This window comes from Pyrus communis, chromosome 11 (genome assembly GCF_041283825.1).
Source record: "Pyrus communis isolate YQ-2024b chromosome 11, ASM4128382v1, whole genome shotgun sequence".
Taxonomy (NCBI): domain Eukaryota; kingdom Viridiplantae; phylum Streptophyta; class Magnoliopsida; order Rosales; family Rosaceae; genus Pyrus; species Pyrus communis.
In genome coordinates, this window is record NC_142575.1 from 595,855 (window position 1) to 614,493 (window position 18,639).

Sequence of the window (18,639 nt, forward strand, 5' to 3'; positions counted from 1 at the left end):
ATTGGTAATTAACCAATTTATTATGTCCAAGTGTGCAAGAAATCATCTAGACAGGTACCATTTTGCTTGTGATTTCGGGATGTCCCTGACTGTGCAATAATTACTAGTTTTTCCCTCTCAAATTTTCCCACAAAAAGATGTCCCGTGGTTCACTCGTTTGCTATATATAGTTGCAGCTTTTGGGGAAAAATAAGTCACAATTAAATTAAAAGACCATCCTTGTGCTAAGTAAGATTAAGAATATATTATGCCGTGTAACCGAAATGTATATTTTTGTATATACAGACGATGAGAGATGTGTATACAATAAGTTATATGGGGTGTTGTAGGAATGATTCTCTGGCTTCCTTCACTTTCACTCCAAGTTAGGTACGAATACCACTGAAATTTTTCCTATATAACTTTGACTAGAGTAAAAAGAATACAGCACCTTTCACATAGACAAACAGATGAAGTAAGGCTTTGGGTTAGCGGAACATATATATCCGATATTGTGTTTTGTAGAGGAGCATATATAGTCAGTATGCTCACGGATGATGTATATACTACGAAAAAGGGGTGGGTGGGTGGGTGAGTGGGTGCGGGGTTTCCAAAATGGCTCACGGCGTTATTCGTGGAGGAGTTGACGTACCCAATTTCTAAGATTTGATGGATCAGAATTCTCTCCTGAGTTAAGGATGAGGATTCTTCTAACCAAACTCATCAGATTGTTAAAATTTTATTCAACGGTTACAATTATTACAACTTTAAAGAGACCTTCTATTTGTAATCGTTATATAAAATTTCAACGATCTAATGAGCTTAATTAAGAGGATCCTCATTCTTAGGTTAGAAGAGGATCCTAATCTGATTTGTTTGATAAATAAAATGCATCTTTTGTACGAAAAGACAAAAGGACTTAGGTCCACCAAAACGGAGAGATCAAAAGTAGATCGTCTCTAGTCAGGGCTATGATTGTAACCCAAAAATTATTTTTCTAAAGAATAGTGCTTGGTTATATTTTTACAGTAGATTCTTATCTTCTTTCATTTTCTTTTCTTACATATTGTTTTTTGTCTTATTAAATTTATATAAAAAAATTAATACAAGATGTTAATGTAATTTAAACATAACTGTTTAAATATGAGGAAATGAAAAGAAAGAGAGATTAAGAGGAGAGACGATCATTCTCCTATATCTTTAGTCTACGGCTGAGGATGGCCTTAGGTCCACCGAACTGATTGAAGTGTATAGAAATTTAGTATGCAAGTATGTGAGTGTGGTGTTAAATACACGTATTATAATTTGAAATAAAAATTAATTAATTTTTTTATGCATGGATTTAAAGTTTATAATTATTAAAAACTATGCACTATAATTATTAACACCCAGTCGTCTCATCATAGTGTTGCATGTTAGTCATGAAAAACTATGCACTATTTAAAAAAAAAAAAAAAAAAAAAAAAACCTATGCACTATGATTCCAGAAGCCTGGAATTATTTCAACCCCTTCAGTACTTTACCTAAAAGATCATTCTTTCCTTTTCTTTGACAACTTTACCAAACCCTTCTCATAATAACCTCAACACAATTTCCTGCAAAGACAGCACGCCATATACCAATTAGTTGTCTAGTCGTTTTAGAAAATTAATTAAGACCCAATTGGATTAACTTGTGAACAGTTAAGTTAATTATGCAATGCGACAACCTGACCCAAAAGAAACGGAACAAAGAAAATGTTGGCAGCCTGTGGTTGGTGGTCACCATGATGAAAAAAACCCCAACTTGGTCAAGCTCTGACTCATTCCACACTATATATGTGGACACAAAGCTACTCCAATTTCCAAACCAAAGTAGTGACTTTAAGTTATAGAGCTTCAACCATGGCTACAACACCTCAAATCTTGGCTACTCAGTTCATAATTCTCTCACTTCTATTTTCTTTTGCCCTAATTCTTGTCCAAGGAGAAGATCAAGATTTTGTTAGAGCCTTGGACCGCAAGCTTCTGGGTCTCAAGAAAGAGAAGTTCAGCCACTTTAAGATGTACTGGCATGATATCTACAGCGGTAAAAATCCAAGTGCAGTAGGAGTGGTGAATCCACCCATCAATTCATCAACCCTATTTGGTTCTGTTAGCATGATTGATGATCCTCTCACTGAAGGCCCTGAGTCGAGCTCAAAATTGCTGGGAAAGGCTCAAGGGTTCTATGCGTCTGCCTCACAGAAAGAAGTTGGCCTGCTGATGGCCATGAATTTTCACTTTAACCAAGGGAAGTACAATGGCAGCACTATAACGATTCTAGGAAGGAACCAGGTGTTCAACAAGGTGAGGGAGATGCCTGTCATTGGAGGCAGTGGGCTTTTCAGGTTTGCAAGAGGTTATGTTCAAGCAAGTACTCATACATTCAATCCAACCACAGGAGATGCCGTTGTTGAGTATAATATTTATGTGCTGCATTATTGATGAAGGTCTTTTTTTTCTTTTTTTCTTGATGGCTTTTGCTTTGTTCCTTTTTTTCTTTGGAGGTTGTAGATTCTAAATATGTTGGCCACCCACCATTTCATTTCTTTTCATTTTAGCGGGCGTGGTTGAGTTTACTTTATCAAGTATTGGCCGGCTATATGCATTTGGTTGGTGTCAATAACTCCACAGAGGACGGATAAATGAAAATAAAATAAATTATGGTTCATTGGATGGGAATTGGAATAACTACATAAAGAAGTTGGCTTATTTTTTGCTATGCTTCATGGAATTTCATTTTGATTTCATTTTGTTCTCTGTAACTCTAAAGTCATCATTTTACTCTTTAGAACTCAAAATTTATTTCATTTGACTTGTGAACTCTCTTTTCTCCCTGAAACTTATAAGGCGCCTCCTAAAATATATGTGGGACCAACACTTAATAAGACTATGTCACATGTACAAAAAATTTGATTATAAATCTCTATTGCACGTTAACATTCAACAATAAGGGAATATTAAGTTTCAAAGAAATTGAAGAGATGAAAAAAATAAAAAAGAAATTGATTAGCCTGACGCACCCTAATTGAACTCCCATAAGAAATTAACAAATCTAAGGTAATATGGATAGAATTTTGAGTTTTATAGAGACAACTTTTATGTTTCAGAGAGCAAAATAAGGTCGAAATCGAGTTTAAGGGACAAAGTGAAGCAAACTTTGAGTTTCAGGTAGTAAAGTGATGACTTTTGAGTTACAGAGAGCAAAGTGCGATTAAAATCAAGTTTCAGTGGGCATAGCCAAAATAAGCTTAAAGATGTTGACGTTCCACCATAACATTAATTGACAATATGGAAAGTAACTGAAATTACTTACATGCCCAAATAAGGTCCCTCCTCTCAATGTAGCATGCTCACCCACGTGTGGAGAATTTTGAAGTCTAACACATGAACAACACGAATAGGGTGACGTGAAGCACGTGTGGCTATTGGTCTTTACATGTTGGACTGTTAAATTTTAGGTAGACGGACCATGGTCCCACTCCAACAACATCGATACTGTCCCCACTTGGCCACCTGCTTAATCTGTCATGTGTGGGGTTTTAATACAAAAGGCCTCGGTGATAGTTAGAGTGAGGTAATTCTATTTAAAGGGCTTGCTCTCAAGTCTTTTGGCCGATGTGGGACAAAGGAATTCTAACATGGACAACCTGCTTTAATACCATAAAGAAGTTGAGGTTCCACCATAAAATTAATTGGCAATATGAAGATTATATCAACTTACTTATAAGCTCATGCAAAATCATTCATCTCATTGATAGTAAGATTCGGGAGATTCGGATAATGATAGAAAGATCAAAATTTTTAAATCAAATGATATAGTTGTAGATGATTGAATTATTAATTAAGTATCGATTAACGTGCTTGTTTATTATTGATGACAAATCATTTGATTTGCAATTTGATGTAAAAATTCTAATCTCCCTAACATTATTCATCTCTCAACAATATCTGGTATTCTTTCTCTAGCTCTCCCTCATTGGATGGTTAAAAATGTGAAGAGAGAGAGAGAGAGAGAGAGAGAGAGAAATTAATAAAGAGGGGCATACAACATATTGTATGGTGAAAATGCCACGAGAGATAAATTAAGGCCATCTCCAATTGATAGCTGGTCAGATGGCTCGTTTTAGCCCTCTGGCCCTTCAAGATATTAACATTTTAATAAACAGTACACGGTCATATTTGCCTCCATCTCCAACCGAGGGTCATAGGACTTGTTTTAGCCCTGTCACAAAAAACCGTCTCCAACTTAGGGCCAAACATAATTTATTATTTAAATTTAAAAACTACAACAACTTAAATTTAAAAACTACAACTTAAATTTAGGAATGGTGAATGAATGGTTTAGGTATTTATAGGAAAAAAAAATTAGAATTTTTAAGAATTAAAAAAAAGGCCAAAATTTTGAATCCAACAATAATTGGCGTCAACTAGTCGTTGGATTCAATTTTTTGTTTAAGCATTCATGTCTGTTATATCCGACAAGATTGTTGGAATTTCTGGCCAACCTCGGGCTGACTGGCTAGCTACGTGCGGCCAGCCCTTTGGTCCTTTCAGATTTTGTGGGGCCCATAAGCCCTCTGACCTAGCCCTCGGTTGGAAACGATTTTCGAACTATTTTCGATCTTCTGGTCTTCTAGCCTATGCACCATTAACACAAAAATAACCAAATTGTCAACTTTTCTACAAAATTTTATTTAATTCATATAACTCCTCTCCCATCAGAATAATAAGAAATGGGTTAGGTGAGATCAACCCACCAACCCCAAATTATTCTGTCCACTCGTACACCGGCCTCCTCCTAGAATATTAATCCCAACATTACAGATGCAGGTGGCGGTACATCCATATTGGGGTGACTTAACCCATGATTAATGGGAACAGTCAAGAAAATGAGACATGCCAACTTGTTGGGCTATACAATGAAATTATAACCTTGCAACAAAACTTGCTTAATTGTTAATTGGATCTGGGAAATATTTCTTATTCTCTATAAGATCATATTGTAATTAAACTACCTTAATTCATCGAACGGAAATTAAAGTTATGTGCAAAAAGCAGATACATTGCTATTTTAACTAACCTAACACACCAGAGTATTATTATTCTTTTGTCAAGTGTTCATTACTAATTACACTAAATAATTGATTATGAACCAAATTAGCAAATGACTCCACGATTTATATCACAACTCATTCCTTCTTATTATTCCATTCCAGTCAATAAAGGCAAGTCGCATCATTTGAAAAAGACTTTTGCTTAACGCGGTATCATTGTCCTTCAGTGTACATAAACCCTACAAAACAATCAAAAGCCTTGAAGACATACCAGCAATACCATGGCTAGGCTGTCTCAAATGTCAGCTTTCCAATTCACAATTTTCTCCCTCCTCTCTTCCTTTACCTTGATCTTAGTTTCTGGAGAAAATTTAGGGTTTCACAGCACCGTGGACCGTAAGCTTCTCGGGCTGCAGAAAGAAAAGCTCACCCACGTTCGCTTATACTGGCATGACATTGTTGGTGGGTCCCATCCCTCTGCCATAGAGGTTGTCCCGGCACCCTCCAATAAGTCCCAGACGAATTTTGGGTTAGTGAGAATGTTTGATAATGCACTAACTGAAGGTCCTGAGTTGAGCTCAAAATTGGTGGCTAGGGCTCAAGGGTTTTACGGATTTGCAGGGCAGGTGGAGCTCAGCCTCCTGATGGCACAGAACTTTGCTTTTGTTGCAGGTGAGTTTAATGGAAGCACCATAACTTTGCTAGGAAGAAATTCAATATTAAACAAGGTGAGGGAGCTACCTGTGATTGGTGGAAGTGGGGCTTTCAGGTTTGCTAGGGGTTATGCTGAATTGAGAACTCACACTTTTAATCTCACCTCAAGTGATGCTATCGTGGAGTATAATATTTACGTGTTGCATTATTGATCATGGGTTTTGGAATTTGATTTGGCCATTGCTTGGTTGTAATTGAATTGTGACAAGTTTTTATGTTTTAATGGAATGCTTTTCGATCAAGACTGACTTGGATATCTCTTATTGATATGTTAGTTTCATAGACGGCAGTATTGAATAAAAAGAATTTATTTTGTATGTGATGGAAGGCGGCACTTGAACAAAGCATTTTCCTTTTGAGAAAAACCACTATGTCCCCTTTGTATGCAGTATATTGTATATAGGATATGCCATTTTCTCTCTGGCGATATGAGACACCAGAGTTTTGACGGAAAACCTGACCTATAGAGAGAAACAAATAATTTCAAACTCACTTTAAATAAATATATATATAGACTCACATGTCACATACAATTTTGGCCATTATAGAGTGAACTTGTTGACCGTCAAACTACTAAGCCTACGTGGCGCACATGCCGATTAACTAATGAGCTGACTACATCATTATGGTGAATGAGAGCACGCCAAACTTGAAGTAGTGTTGTTAATCCAAACTGTAGAACTTCTCGACTGCCTGATTCTACGGTTCCAGTGCTGTTAATCTAAATTGAAAGTGTTGTTGGTTTTCAACACAATGATGTTACTCCAAACTGAAGATGTGGTGACGGAGTTAGGACAATTAGTAATTTTTCAGAGTGTGTGAAGAATTCGCGTAGAGTGAGGTCTTGCGAGGGTTTGTGTGTTGAGTTGAAAGTCCTCTCTACGTTGCAAATACCTTATATTCATAGAGACGAATTCCTTGATGCCAAAGTCTACCGAATAGTACAATTCTGATTATATTCTGATTCTTCGGCATATTCTTAGAATAAACTTGGAATTATTCTCGACCAAAAATCTATCTCCGCCTCGCCTTCTTCAACTCAAACAAGGATTTTGAACCTAATCTTATTATACAGTTAATTCAAACTCCATCCAAATGCCAATCATGATCCTCAAGCACTTTCAATATAATTGTCAATCACCCATCAGATAATACTATGATTATCAAAAGCATAATAACATCTAATAAGTTACCTAAAATCATCTTGACCTTTTAATTTTGCGGCTCCAAACTTATTGGCCAAGTACAAAATCGCGTACAAACAGAACTTCTACGAAATCCATCATAAAACTTATTTCCATTCACGTTCCGCCGCACCATAATTTTCTTAACAAACATGTGGGGAATCTTGAAGAATTTTAGTACCCCGGATATCAATTTAGAGCCCATGTAGTATTTCTCTATCATTTATTCTAATTTATAGATTAAAAAAATTATCGTAAACAATATTTTGGGAACTTAATAAATGCTGAGAACATTTCTAAAAGGCTTACAACATTTTCCATAAAGCTCATGAAAAAGTCTCTTGATAAAACTCAATGATGATACTTTTCACGAAAAATGTGAGCAAACGGTAACCAATTTTTTAGGGCATATTTGGTACTTTACTTGAATTCAACTTTTTAAACTCAAAAATAATTTTCAAGTTTTGGACCTTAAAAACTTGTTTGATATGACTATTTTCAAAAACTGAATTTAAGACTAACTCAAAAATATAGTATATTATCTAAAACATAAAAAATGAGTTTTTAGAGTTTTTAAACTTAAACTCGCTCATTTCTTTTCTCTCACTCCTCCCTTCTCACTTCAAATCTTTTTTTTTTCTTCTTTCTCTTTCCTCTTTTTTTTTTCTTACCTTTTTTGTCTCTTCTTCAATCCACTTTCTTCATTCTCTTGGTTTTTCTCACCCTCTTTCTCTCTATCTCATCCGATCCTCTCCCTTCTTTCTCTTTCCTTCAATCTCTCCTACGACCCCCTTTTTTTAGATCTCTTTGTCTAGTTTAAGTTATAAGATTTAAAATTTTTAAATACCAAACCAATCAATTTTTTGAGTATTAAAGAAATTTGTTTTCAATAAATATTCTTAAGAAATGTTTTGAGAAATGATAAAAAATTTCAAATATGATATCAAACAGGCTCTTAATGTTTTTGCGAATTTTTACAAAAACATCATGAAATATATTTTCACCAAGTTCCACCACGCAAATTATTTTATAAATGGTATTATATTTCAAGATAATTATGTAATTGCCACTTAATTCTACCAATTTTCCGGCCACTTTTCCGATTGCCAATCAACTTTATGAAAACCGGTCATCTTTTCGAGGACTTTTTCATCAGTTAGGTGAATGGCCTGAGAACTTTTTCAAAAAATCATGCAAACTCAAAAAAATCTCTTTTTAATTGTATATAATGTGAACAATAGTAATGTTGAAACCAATTTTGCCCATAAACACCCATAATGGGTGAATTTAAAATCATGTAGGACATTTTGATGATTTTTAGGTGCTTCAAAGTGTGTCTAAATTCTACTAGTGTTTTCAGAAATGAGTATGGAGAGTGGACCAACATAAAATGGAAATTTGGTGTAAAGATCATTGGATGGGTCCACCGTCCATCACATATGTGCTGACGCTTAATAGGACACCACATATACTTTGATTCTTTTTAACCAAAAAACTTTGATTTTTTTTTTTTTTTGGTATTAAAAACTTTGATTTTAGACATCAAGATGCTGCCAAGTGCCAAGTGATTTCAAATGGAAAATGATCTTCTCTGGATCTTTTTTTCTAATCTATCAAATTTAGAGATCCGAGCCGTTGAAATTTAATTCAAAGACTAAAGTTATTATAACTTTTAAAATGGATTTCTATTTGTAATCGTTGGATCAAATTTTAACGGTCTAGATCCCCAAACTTAGTAGATTAAGAGGAAGAGATGCGGAAATAATCTTTATATTTCAAATTGCTCGATAGTAGTAGGCCCCCTTCCAAATTTTTAACCACAAACCAGATTGAGTATATATTTAGATAAACCCGGTTAATTATGAACGGGACTCCGAACGATTTTCAGCGGCTTGTGCATGTGTGGTTTCTAAGCCTTGGAGAAGTCTTGACCATTTTCAACGGCCACACAACAGTTCATGCATGTGAGTCATATTCTCCTACAGCTTAAGGTTTTAAAAAAATTATGATCACTCACCGTTCGATTTTAATTTAATAAAATGAAAATCAGAAAAAAAAATTATGTCAAAATGTATGTAAATATTAATAAATTTGATTGTTATATGTATAAATGAGATTGCATTTTGTGCGACATAAATAACTATTTAACTAATAATACATAACTGGTCGATCGCGTGCTAAAGGTTACTTTGCTTCTAAAGTTTCTGTATACACCTAATATACATATTCATGTACATGTGTTGATGATTTTATATATGTTCCGATTAAAATTGAAGAAAGCATTCAGTTGCACATAAAGAAAAGTGATGTACAAAAACCAAGAACATACATCTTCTCCCTTTCATTAGTTTCCTTTAATTAGCAGCTTAAAATATACATAAAGCATGCAAAGGTGACTTGGACCACCATTCTGGCACAACTTTCGTTCCCCTTCCAACTTTGCCGTCACTGAAACAAAACCCCCCCTTTTTTTTTCAAATATTGTTCTTCTCATCTTCCCACGTTGCTGTCCATGGTAGTCCATGGTCGGTCGTACGTGGTATTTTCTCATTGGCTGGCACCTCCATTAACGAATCTCAACCATGCATGGCTCCCACCGTCACTTGGAATTATCCCGATGGATCTTGCAAGAAAAAGAAGAATCCCGATAATACAAGTAAAGAAAGCTACATAAACCCAAAAAAGATAAAGTTACTCGAACCATTTAGAAAAATGAAAAAATAAAGGACAGAACACAGTTGTTTACATGAGTAAGTAATAAAATTTGAAATAAGAAATATGAGAATAATATATACAGATATATAATATATAAATTCATAATTCCCTATATAATCCATGTTCGTTCTACACAGAAGGCCGTCGCACAAAAAACCTTCACTGAAACCCCATATTCAAATTTCAAAACCCTAACATGGCTAGGGACTACAACTATTATTCTTACTGGGACTACTTCTCCATCCCTCTCCACCTTTGTTTCTTCATTTCCATCCTCGTCTTCATCTTGGGGTTCACATGGTACATAAACTACGAGTCCATGTTTGAGGACTTGATGACACAAGTAAAACTCTTCCTCATGATCGTTCCAATCATTCTGCTACTCATCGTCCACTGCTTATCGGGTGGGTTGTCGTTTTTCTTGCCGCTGCCGGAGCAGGATTCCCTTCATAGAGCCGGAGGGTCTCCATGGGGCGTTGGACTCGTGCTTGTGTTCCTTTTGATCTTGATCTCTTACCAGTCTTCTTTCCAGGAACGTTGGTTTCCCTTACTGAGTAGATGATGATGTGGTTTTGTTAGGTATATATATACAAATGGATGTTCATGTAATATGAATTTGTAATAGTACTAAAGCTTTGGCTTTGGTCTGTTGATCGTTTTGGCATACACAAAACTGCCTATACCTAAATAGTACCTGTTGTTTTGAGATCTGTATGCAACTTGGTGTTGTGATATTCCTTTATCTTTTTGTCAGGCCCGTTATCACGACTTCATTATTTATATATGCATGAATTCTGACCATTAATCATTGAGTATTCATCACATAAAAATTGTTTGTTATCCGATAAATACAATTTTATCAAGCATCATATTGTTTAATTCTCCTATTTAGTTTGGCCATAATTTTTCTTCTGATGATGGCATTATATATCTCAATGGTTTCTTTAATGTGGTGGTGCTAGTGGGATGCAAAAATGTGATCTTATAACATTTTGTACATTATATATGTATCATATCTCTAATAGATGTAACTTACTTATATTATCACGACTTATATGTATCATATATTACAGAAATAGTACAAACTAGAAATCAATGCCCGCGCGTTGCTGCGGGATTAAAAATTGTATGTAAGATTGTATTCCAAACATATGAAAGATTGTAAGATAGAAGATTAATACTATTTACATTCAAATTGTTAGAAAAAATTTATATACAAAATATTTAACAAATACAATCCACATACAACAAATCGTAGATTTTTTTAATATATTTCATGCATTATGTTTGATATATAGACAATACCTAACCTAAGTTCCAGATATAAAATGTGTATATCGAATCTAAATGGATCTTAATCTGTTAATCCTTATAATAATTGGGGTTACTAATATAGTGTCAAGAAATCATTGGACAGAAGAACATGGGTAAACCTGTGACAAAAGACATACTTACAATAATTCAGCCATCAATCTTAAGGTCTTTCGGATCGGAGAGCTGAATCTTAATGCAAGCTTTCTGCAATTTTCCAGAAATACAAATAAAAAGTTAAAATCCACGTCTAAAAATTAACTGATATCCCAACTTTCTAATAAATTGTGATGACAAAATCAACAAAATAGAATGAAAACATGACTTACACATTTAAGGCATGCTTGAATCTTGATCTAAAGTTGGTGATGAGTCGATTGGTTGTCACCAACTCTAAATGAGAATTCATCAGAACCTAGAAATTTAAATAAAGAATTTTACAAAATCAATATTTACTAAAACCCAATTATTTTGTTTATAATGTATTATGGCTTGCCAAAGACTGAAAAAAAAAAATAAATAAATAAATAAAAAGCACAACAAAGAGTCAAAACTCAAAGTCAAAAATCCATCTTCAAAGTACTATTAAATGCCAGCATTTACCCAATTTTAAGAAATTGAATTGTTAAAATTTAAATACCATGATCAATTCACCTTCCTTAATATTTTCTAAAGTTTCCTCGCACCCCTCTTTAACCGCTGCACCACAAAAAAAAAAAAAAAAAAAACCATATTACTCTTTAAATACTAAAATTGAAGATCCTAAATTCATAAATTATCCAAGACTTAATAAGGTCGTCAAAATAAGCATCCATCATAACAATAGCACTCAAATCGTGCTCCTTTGTTTCCCAACATTTTCTCATCAACCAAGCAGAGGAAAATTGTGTTCAACTAAATAGGTCGCAGTTGTGAGTTGGGTTTCACCTCTTTAAATTCATAATATTTTTAACATGCATGTCCATCATTATTTCTTTAATTTGCTTTCGAAATGGGGCAAGATCATGTTAGTTTAAAACTACTGTTAACATGTTATCATTCAATATAGTATAACATGGATCAAACAATTAACGTTCGTAAACCCCAAATAAAAAAATAAAAAAATAAAAACAAAAAGAAAAAAAAAGATGAGAAATTAATGGAAAAATTATTAGTCTGACATGATCAGTTGCAAAACCTACATCACCAAATCGTTTTCGCTCAATGCTAATAAAAGCCTAACATGACTAAGTTGTAGTGCCAAGAATTTTAAGTCTCTGACTCCCTTGAATGATGAAAATGCTTATAATCACAAAGTTCTCTGAATTTGCAGAAGATATATACCACATAATTAGACTAAAAAAACTGATTTTCAAATACATACCAAAGTTGAACTCTTTCTCCAACCAGTATCCGATGACTAAAAGGCTCAACATATTAGCCAATAAATAGAAAACACCCCATGTAACCAATTGCAAATGATGAGAAGCCACCCCTGGTGCCTGTCACCACCTTCTTTAAATCCAAAGCCCCCATCTTCTGCAACCTAAACCAACCAAAATCCAACACAACACCATGTTATACTTGTAATCTCTGTCAACTAACAAACTTCAGAGCAAAAAGAGTCTTCTCCAATTAGGACTAAAAACATCCACCAAATGATTTCAGATCAGTCCCCAAACTTGTAAAACATGTTTTTCTGCAAATAGGACAACGAAAAGTACGAAAAACTTAAAACCAACCAAGTGGTTTTCTTAAAGCAAGAAATTGGAGCTACCACAAACAGAATGTATCAAGTTAACAATATGCAATCAATGAACTATTTCATAACAAAAATAGCTAAAGGCTTAGACCCAAATGAGATTAAATGTTAGGAATTCAAAAAACAAATTGAAAAATCTAATTCCAAAATTCCAAACACCCACCAAATGGTTTCGGATAAAGTTCTAAAGTTGAATACATGTTACCCATACATAAGGGTACATAAGAATGAGAAGTAAAGTATGAAAATTTTAAAACAAAGGGCCAATCGTGCTCTTTGGCAAATTACATTTTGAGTTTGGCTGTTTTTCAGTTTCACTCTACTCTTAGATTTGTTCTTCTTTATGAGTAGACCTTCCAACCCAACATCTATTCACATATATAATTGCCCCTAGCTACACCAACACGAATCGAAAATCACATATATTCTCTAATGTAAACTAATTCATAGCTAATTAACATGTTCAAATCCTAATTTTCTCATATGATTATGTACCAATAGGAATAGGCGAATCTGAAGAAACCCAAAATTTCCAGTCAAAGGAAAATTAATACAACCTCTGGAAAAAATAATCAGGAGATAAAAACTCAAATACCAAAAAATAGAATCAGTAAAATAATCATATAAATTGTGATTTAGATGAAAATATAGGAGGAGGGTAAAGATTGGAAATGCACAGAGAGGGAGGCCTTGTATTTCTGCCAATCTGAAATCCAATCCTCCTTGTCCCATTGGCGCTTAACAAACTTCTTCGATTACCACCTACACAAAGAGACAATTATCTCTTGAACCCTTTTCAGAAAATGAAAAATGGATTTGAGAGAGAGAGAGAGAGGAGAGAGAGAAATTAGGGTTTAAGAGCTAATTAAAGGAGATTGCACTGTGTTCATTTTTTCTTTTGTTTTTGTTTTAAAACTCACTCTTAATCAGGATTTCCTCTTTATCGTGTTTATAGTCTTTATTGTATATTATGCCTACATTATATCCCCATTTCAGTAAGAAACTGAAATCGGAATCAATATGCTTTTTGAGTAAACATGGTGTTTTCATTACATCTTTTTCATTAAATCTTCCATAGATTAATACACCCATGATCAAAATGGTCCACACGAATAGCCAAAGATTGACACAATTCACGTCCTCTCTCTAGCTAAAGAAAAACCTCTATATTTTTCTTTTAAAAGCTCCAATCACATTATCAAAAACAATACGTAAAAAAAATAGAAAGAAAAAAATTCCAAAATGAATACAGGTGAACCACAAAAATAAAAACTGAAATTCAAATACTTAGAAACAATGAACTACATCCCCCATTCATGAACATAATCCACTTCTCTCTTTATCTTCCCATCTGTCAGACTAAACCAAAACCCTCAATCTCTTTTCAATACTGCAATAACATAACTCAACATAACATGGAATGAAAATCATTTACAACTTAGAACAAAAGAGACTAACTTATGCAACACCACCTAAAACACATAAAAAAAGGAAACAACATTCTCCAAATACACAAAAAAAAAATTAAGAACAAATGGATTTGCACAGATTCAACGTTCACAATATACAAAATTCAACCTCCACAATATACAAAAAGTAAAAAAAATTTTACACAAAATCCTCAAAGGAAGATACTAAATTATTTACCTTGTGCACAAAGGGCTTCGAAGTCTATACACCAAAGCCCAAAAACAAACAGCAAGGTCTCCTGATCATACACCCAAGCTGGATCTGACAATATAAACAAACTCTCAAAATCACAGAATCAAAATTGAAACAGAAAAACCATCTGTAAATTCAAAACAACATGCAAAATCACAAATACAAAACTCAAACAAAAAACCCATGTGGACATTGAAAACCACATAAACAAAATTCGAAACAGCCACACGGAGAAGTCACGAAACTCACCAGAACATGCTAGATTTCGTGGGTAAAAAACCGATCCTGATCGAATCGAAAAATTGATGAAATCTGTAGCCACCGAGAGGTTTTAAAATCACAAAAATTTGAACACATAAAAGAAAACTCAAAAACAATAAGCTGGAGAACTCACCAGGAAACCCAAGGTTTCTGCAGGATTGACGATTTCCTGAAAACCATGCTTTTCTAGGTTTAAACTTTCTTCCCGAAGGCAACGGACCTAACATTATTTGGAAAGAAAATTCGATCACGAATTGAAAAAAAAAATTTGAGAGAGAGAGAGAGACGAACCTGAGCTCGAGAGAGATCGAGAAATCCGTGGAAGCAAATGGAAGATCCCTGATTTTCCATCTTTCTTCCGTTCTTGGATGAGCAACACGTGTATAGCAGGAAGAAAATCCAACAAAAAGGCACACGGATGAGGACGCGTGGGCAACGCTGTGCACAGAGAAACAAAAAGCAGAAAAGCGAACGAAGAAGGCGGAGCAATGAGGGACGCATAGGCAAATGAGGGCAAAACAGTCACTGCACTGCACAAAAGGGCAAGCAGCAAGGGAAACCAAGAAAAAATCCAGGGGCAAAACCGTCCGCCCACTGGTCATCCACAGTGCTCAACCCTTACGGGTTTTAGTATATATGATATATTATACAAAATGTGAAGTGTAACATCACTCTAACGGGATGTAATTGGCCCGTTGATCTTACAATACAACTACCTCACAAGATATATCCCACATTGCTGAGTTCTTTTGTATTATATTACTTTGCTAGGAAAATTGGATCAACTCTTCACAAATTAAGTCCATCAAAACTAACCATGTCATGGTAAAAAACAACTGACATTAGTTATTGTACTATAAGTTAGATTTTGTATTTCACTGTGTTGTTTCTGTAAGTATTTCTTATTAACATTACATAGTGACGGGATTATTCCGTAAGTTGTGTGGGAGAAATATTAAATACATATAATATATGGTGCATAAATAATCTTCTCTTCCTCAATCATGGCTGTGGTTGTTCATGGAAAACATATATTAATCCTTGGTTGCCTGTGGTTGGTAAAGTGTACGTGCCTATGCAAGCAATAAAGGGTGTGTTGACCCTGGGAAGCTAATGATGTTAATTGCAAACGAAATGAGGGTGCCATTTGGCGTTTTGGCTCTATTTTTTGGGAAATTGATCATCTTCGAATTCTTTCCTCCTAATTCATCAAATCAGAAGATCTCAATCATTGAAATTTGATTCAATGATTACAAATAAGGGCATACTTTAAAATTATAATAAATTTAGTCGTTAGATCAAATTTTAATAGTTCAAATCTCCTAATTTAATGAAGTAAAAAAAAAGTATCCAGAGAAAATCCCTTTCCCATTTTTTGTAATGTATAGCTGGAATTGGCATTCGAATCACATCACCAAATAGAATCAGTTGGACTAAATTGCTAAACAGCTAGACTGCTAAATTGGTTTAGGAATATTTTTACGGGTCTAAAACTTTAACTAGCTAGTAGTCTCGAGTACTTTAGTTACAGTTTAAAATGTCCCTTAATTATTTTGTATTAGTTTTTTATTTTTATTTTTACAATAATTAAAGAAAGAAGAAAGATCGACCAAAAGAAGATAGTGAAAATACATGAGAGAAATAAATTATATAAAAGCGGGAAGGAAAGTTGGGAGAGACGTATACGCAAGGTAAAAGGTGTCCAAGATGAAGGGTAATAATAAAGTTCTTTTTCTTTTATAAAATGGTCAACTAGTGACTTTGTTATGACAATTTACCTTTTCATGTATCCAAAAGATTCAAGAAGCATTTCAGCCTCATTTGATCATCATGATTGATGCCTCTCCTAGCCACCATTGTTATGATTCATCAGCGGAATAAATTGAACGCAGACGTCCCGTGTGAATATGAACTTAAAATTCGTCCGCAATAAGTAATCACGCATAACTCTAAAAATAATTATAATTATATCAAGGGAAATTTAACGAAAAGCTCATAGTATTGTTTAATTTAACGAAAAATCATATTTTTACATTAAAAAATCAATATTGGTATTATTCATTTTACCCTTTATTTTGTCCTTATCGTTAAAACTCAAAGTTTTCAAGCTATTTTCATTAGTTTTCCTTTGTATCAATCGTCCACTCAAAGTTCAGATGGGACTCATGTGGAAAACAGTACCATACTTTTACCAGCAATAGCTCACCGTGGAACTGGAATCCATACTTCAGAGGCAAGAGGATTTGAAAAAATGGTCGGAAAAATAAGAAAAGGTTTTATCTCTTTTCTTGAATGAAACGCTGAATAAGAAATTTAATTTATGAGCTATTAAGCACTTCCCAATATAAATGAGAGACAATATAACGCAGTCAGCGAGATGGACGAGGGCCCTAGATCACGTGTCAGAGGCGTCAGTATCACGTGACTCTTGACATGAAGCAGTGGAGCCCTACCGCCCACAGGGTCCGTACGGACGGCCAGGTCCGACTCACAAAACTTCAACACTGATTGTAACCAAACTTCACAAAAAACTGCAGCAGGCAGAGCACACCAGAGCATATATATGGTTGTCTAAACCCAATATTCGAAATGTCAAATATAAATGGCCATATGATTTACCTTTACCCAACAGTGACTTAAATAATATGAGAAGGATAGCAATTAACCAAAACATACTTGAGTTTTAGGAGGAGCTCAAATCATCAACCGCAGGTTCCAGCATTGCTTGAGGGGTCTCTACAGGGCTCGAAGTTGAACAATGCTCAAGGGGCTCGAGTGAGACAAACCTACCTATCATTTCAATCCTATGGTTACTGTATCTCAATCCAATCACTTCCGCGTGACAACGTGTAATTAGTCAATGATATTGCCCTCGCATACCAAGTGTATTGAAAGTTCTTCTCAGCGGACCTAGAGTGGCTATATTTCAAAAACTGACTCAAATCTAAATTGTTTTAAAGAAAAAGATGTTCAAATCTTTGATTACATATGCAGAGGATCACTTAGAACCATATACGGTTGGTCCATATCCTTTGTATAAAGCCTCTATTCATTAGGGTGGGGGATCAGGTCTAAACTTGGCTTACTGAAACTAATTGGTCGATAATTAACGGTTTAGATTTCTAATTAGAAAGTGGTCCATTCCCAAGTTGCACCGGCTCTCCCATTGGAATGCTCGTAGTACACTCAAGTAAACAATAACACTTTTTCAGATTGGCTTTTGCATAATTTCATTTCCCCATTAATCAAACAGAATAAAGTCAGCAATATGTCATTTGTTTTCCAACTGCTCCTTTCTTGGGCAGAAGATATCAATAAAGAAACGATGTGGCTGAAGGAACCAAAAATGGCAGATAATTAATGATATTGCTTGGGAGACTATCTATTTAATATATTTTGTAAATTATACGACGTGGTTGTTGATGATTGAATTATTATTTGTGTTGATTAACATACTTAATTGACACATCTCATGATTTACAAATATGGTCTAAAAATTTGACATACCTAGCATTACTTGATAATTAAACGTAAATTAGCAGTAAGGCATATGGAACTGGATTAGTCTGAATTTTTTCATGATAACGGGTTCTAAGATCTAACAGCTACCACACAGAAATATTGTGATACAGAATTTTGAAACATTATAGAAAGTATCAAATTCGAAGTTGGAATTAAGAAAGAAGAATTCATCTCCCATGAGAGTATCAAAATTTGTTTTAACTTTGTTACTTTTAGTACTTTTTTTCTTCCGAATTTAAAAAATTTTAACCACTCGAGAGGGTTCAAGCACTGCTCGAGCGGTCTCGAGGAATCTTGAGAAAGTACCAAAGTTGAGAAGAAGTAGCAAATGCTTAATTAGAATTACATACAAATTACTACTATTGTCTCTCCACACAATAATTTTCCATAGAGAAAAGACAGTCACAAAAGATACTCAAATCATACAAAGGAGAAGCGGACATTACATATTCATACTTACCCCTTGAAAAGAG

At 34.4% G+C, this 18,639-nt stretch overlaps 3 protein-coding genes and 1 pseudogene across 8 annotated transcripts; 3 read left to right on the forward strand and 1 right to left on the reverse strand.

Moving 5' to 3' along the window:
* The first annotated feature begins 1,809 nt into the window (after positions 1 to 1,809).
* Positions 1,810 to 2,675, forward strand: LOC137742553 (dirigent protein 22). The gene has a single exon (XM_068482455.2). It carries the CDS (start codon positions 1,863 to 1,865, stop codon positions 2,442 to 2,444), a length of 582 nt encoding a protein of 193 aa, XP_068338556.1. The 5' UTR covers positions 1,810 to 1,862; the 3' UTR covers positions 2,445 to 2,675.
* Positions 2,676 to 5,296: 2,621 nt separating this feature from the next.
* On the forward strand, positions 5,297 to 6,087 carry LOC137743542 (dirigent protein 22 pseudogene; annotated as a pseudogene). Its single transcript, XR_015953035.1, has one exon. The product of XR_015953035.1 is annotated as a dirigent protein 22 pseudogene (transcript).
* A 3,695-nt stretch (positions 6,088 to 9,782) lies between these two features.
* On the forward strand, positions 9,783 to 10,403 carry LOC148692613 (uncharacterized). Its single transcript, XM_088679231.1, has one exon. The coding sequence runs from the start codon at positions 9,866 to 9,868 to the stop codon at positions 10,229 to 10,231; it is 366 nt and encodes a 121-aa protein (XP_088535357.1). The 5' UTR covers positions 9,783 to 9,865; the 3' UTR covers positions 10,232 to 10,403.
* Positions 10,404 to 10,744: 341 nt separating this feature from the next.
* LOC137741372 (uncharacterized) lies at positions 10,745 to 15,042 on the reverse strand. 5 transcript variants are annotated; one of them, XM_088679087.1, is made up of 9 exons: positions 14,778 to 15,042; positions 14,633 to 14,668; positions 14,369 to 14,452; positions 13,399 to 13,483; positions 12,344 to 12,505; positions 11,635 to 11,679; positions 11,310 to 11,395; positions 11,125 to 11,187; positions 10,745 to 10,778 (listed from the first exon to the last, which is right to left on the reverse strand). In XM_088679087.1, exons 1-5 carry the CDS (start codon positions 14,869 to 14,871, stop codon positions 12,397 to 12,399), a joined length of 408 nt encoding a protein of 135 aa, XP_088535213.1. In that variant the 5' UTR covers positions 14,872 to 15,042; the 3' UTR covers positions 10,745 to 10,778; positions 11,125 to 11,187; positions 11,310 to 11,395; positions 11,635 to 11,679; positions 12,344 to 12,396. The 5 variants fall into 5 exon arrangements, with proteins under 5 accessions (XP_088535213.1, XP_088535209.1, XP_088535212.1 ...); XM_088679083.1 differs by lacking the exon at positions 10,745 to 10,778 and having other exon boundaries at positions 10,820 to 11,187; XM_088679086.1 differs by lacking the exon at positions 10,745 to 10,778 and having other exon boundaries at positions 10,820 to 11,187; positions 11,621 to 11,679.
* Positions 15,043 to 18,639: the final 3,597 nt, after the last annotated feature.